This window comes from Cebus imitator, unplaced genomic scaffold, assembly GCF_001604975.1.
Source record: "Cebus imitator isolate Cc_AM_T3 unplaced genomic scaffold, Cebus_imitator-1.0 Scaffold635, whole genome shotgun sequence".
NCBI lineage: Eukaryota > Metazoa > Chordata > Mammalia > Primates > Cebidae > Cebus > Cebus imitator.
In genome coordinates this window covers 867,495-870,221 of record NW_016107950.1, presented here as the reverse complement: position 1 = coordinate 870,221, position 2,727 = coordinate 867,495, and the positions used below count along the sequence as shown (strand labels likewise).

The 2,727-nt window shown below is 61.6% G+C and overlaps 1 protein-coding gene across 1 annotated transcript in view; it reads right to left on the bottom strand.

Moving 5' to 3' along the window:
* Positions 1 to 174: 174 nt before the first annotated feature.
* LOC108295366 (kinesin-like protein KIF25) overlaps positions 175 to 2,727 on the bottom strand; it is a gene marked incomplete at its 5' end in the record, with an annotated part of 8,922 nt that continues 6,369 nt past the window's right edge. Inside the window, 3 exons of the mRNA XM_017517520.2 lie at positions 175 to 344; positions 1,960 to 2,115; positions 2,555 to 2,721. Coding sequence (XP_017373009.2) covers positions 175 to 344; positions 1,960 to 2,115; positions 2,555 to 2,721 — 493 coding nt within the window. The remainder of the gene's footprint in view (positions 345 to 1,959; positions 2,116 to 2,554; positions 2,722 to 2,727) is intronic.

Sequence of the window (2,727 nt, the reverse complement as noted above, 5' to 3'; positions counted from 1 at the left end):
GCCCCCGCCTGCTGGTCTGGTGGGGGTCAGAGGTCCCATCCACGTTCGTGAGGGTGCTCTGCAATAAAACCAGGTGTATAGAGTCCACATCAAACCTGTTTATATCTGTGCACATATGCATTATAAAGCAATGACAAGAAACACATTTTTTGGGAGGAAAGCTCATTGATGCATTCAATCCGGCCACATCTTCCCCTCCACCAGGGAGCTGGGCTGCCTCTTTCTGGTTGGGCCTCGCTGGACTTGCCGAGCATGGGTTCCACAGCACAGCGCCCACAGCCCCTCCGCCAGGTGCCTCTGGCTGGGAGACACGCACAGAACCACCAGCAGCTTCGCATCGCCTCCTTTAAACAAGAAGAAACACATGCAAGCCGGAATGAAGAGCGGCATCTTGAAGTGCCCAAATGCTAGCGACCGGGGCTGGGATGCGCGGCTGCAGAGAGTGGCCACCCGGCGCCCGAGCGGGAAAGTGGCCGCGTCTAGCCAGCTCCTGGGACGCTGGGTCCCGGCGGGTCAGCCGTTGATCACTAGTACCCTTCACCTGGGGAAGCCGCAGGCCTTCTCCTCTCCCTCCTGTGTCCCGGGAATTACAGGGGTGAAAAGTCAGCCCTACAGTGAGTCTGACAGTCACCCTGCGGCGCGCTTTCGGCCCCCCAGGGCTGCTCTTTCCAAACCTCCCTTGTGCCCATGCTGGCTGCTCATGGCCCATGGCTCTGCGGCTCTTTCGGGCCCCACTGGCAGGAGTCGTGATCCCAGGGCTTGTCCTTCTGGGGGAATTCTGCCTCTTCCTGTTTTCAGGACCAGTAGCGATGGCTAAGCAGTACAGATGGAAACCACAAACAACAAAGAAGGAAGGGATAGCTAAGAGGGGCAGTGCAGACCCCAGAGGCTGGGGCCCAGGCTCCACGAGGTACCTGCTGGCTCTCGGGCGCTGTGTGCCCCACGGTGCCACCTCTGAGCTCATGGGTGGGCTGCACACCCGGCCCAGGCCACGCGGTGTCTCTGTGGGGGCTGTGAGCTTTGGAATCCAAGAATGACACATGGTCTCTTAGAGGCAGAATCTAAACATGTGACCCAGTGAACAGCCCCGCTATTCACCATGTGGAGGAAGCCACTTGGCCCTGACAGGGGAAACACCCCACAATGAGAGACAGGGAGAGTGCCTGGAACATTCCGGCCCCCTGAGTCCCAATCACTAGCAGCCCCTCCACCACCTCTCAGGGTGGCCCTTTCAGGAAAGAGGAGCTCCCACTGTGGTGGCCATGTGCCCCTGCCACCCCTGCCAGCCTGCTGTGGCCTTTCTCCAGGCAGGGCCTGCAGGGCCCAGGGCTGCCTCTGGGGAACTCTGCCTGCACCTTCAGCGTCAGGAAGCCTGGCCCCAGCAGAGGCCACTCTGCAGCCGTGATGCTTCCTCAGGTGGGTCCTCCCTTTGAACCAGTCCAGAGTCTGAGTGGGGGAAGGGGCACTAACTGAGCTCCCCCAAACTGCCAAGCCCAGATCTGGCCGCAGCTGGGTGTCTCCCCTGAGGGGCCGCCTGTGCCCCACCCGGCATCGACGCTTCATCTGCTGCATCCGGGCTCTGGCACCTGCCCCAAAAACACCGGAGGAACTGGCGGCCTGAGCAGGTCCACCCGGCTGGAGGGCCCCAGGCCACGTGCACAGCAGCAGCCCGGAGATCCTCAGTCACCCTGGGGGCCCCCCTGGTGAAGAGAGAGGCCAGAGCTGCCACCCTTGAGACACTGACCCCCCACCGGGAGGCAAGTCACACACAGACCAAACAAGCAGGCAACCAGACCGAGGCGTGATGGCACAGGGGAATGGCCACCGAGACCGTGGGAGAGGAGGGGGTGGGAGGAGCAGGGGGAATGGGTGGCCCTCAAGGACATGCAGGCTGGACATGTGTGCACGTGTCCTGGGGTACAGGGTCCCCATCCTGGGGCATTTCGCGGAAAGCGTTACGGAGGCAGTCCTGAAGGAGGTGGGTGGGTCTGCTGTTCTGGTATGGGACGTGGCCATGGCACTCCAACAAGGTTCCCAGGACATTTGCCAGGGCCGCAAGACTGCGGTTGATGCAAACTGTCTCCCTCAGGGCCGCCCCGGTGGCTCCGGACACTCCTGGAACAGGACAGGGACTACCACGCACCATCACCATTTGCACTAAGAAAGGACACAGGAAAAGCACAACCGGCTCCTTGGCAGGAGCGGCTTTCGGGCAGGTAGAGAGAGGGGAGGCCTGTGGACGGGACGGGACAGGACAGGCGCTAGAGCAAAGGTCTTTGAAGGCCCTGCTCATGGCTCAAAGCAAGCTCCTGCTGGGAACTCGGGTTTTCTCTTCCCAGAGGGCCAGTGTGAGGAACACAACTCCTGGGTTGCCGGGGTAGGAGAACCAATCCCTGAGAATGTAACGGGGATTTGGAACTCCTCTGTGGAGGGGAAATGCCCTGCTCGCCCAGAGCTTCCCGGGCGGCCTGTGGCAGGTCCGGCTCCTTCGGATCACGGGCTTCTGCAGTGCCTGTGTCCACCCCCCCAGGAAACACCTACAGCCTCTGCTCACTGATGCACTTGCTGCCGGCCAAGTCCACAAGCTGCAGCCGGGCCTGCACCTGCTCCACGCACTCTGCAGGGTCTGCAGGAACCAGCTGTGCAGTTCGGAGAGAAGCGCTGCAGCTCCTTCCTTCCCGTCCTGCCTCTGTTTTTCCCTGCGGAGGGTGGCACTGCAGGCTTGGT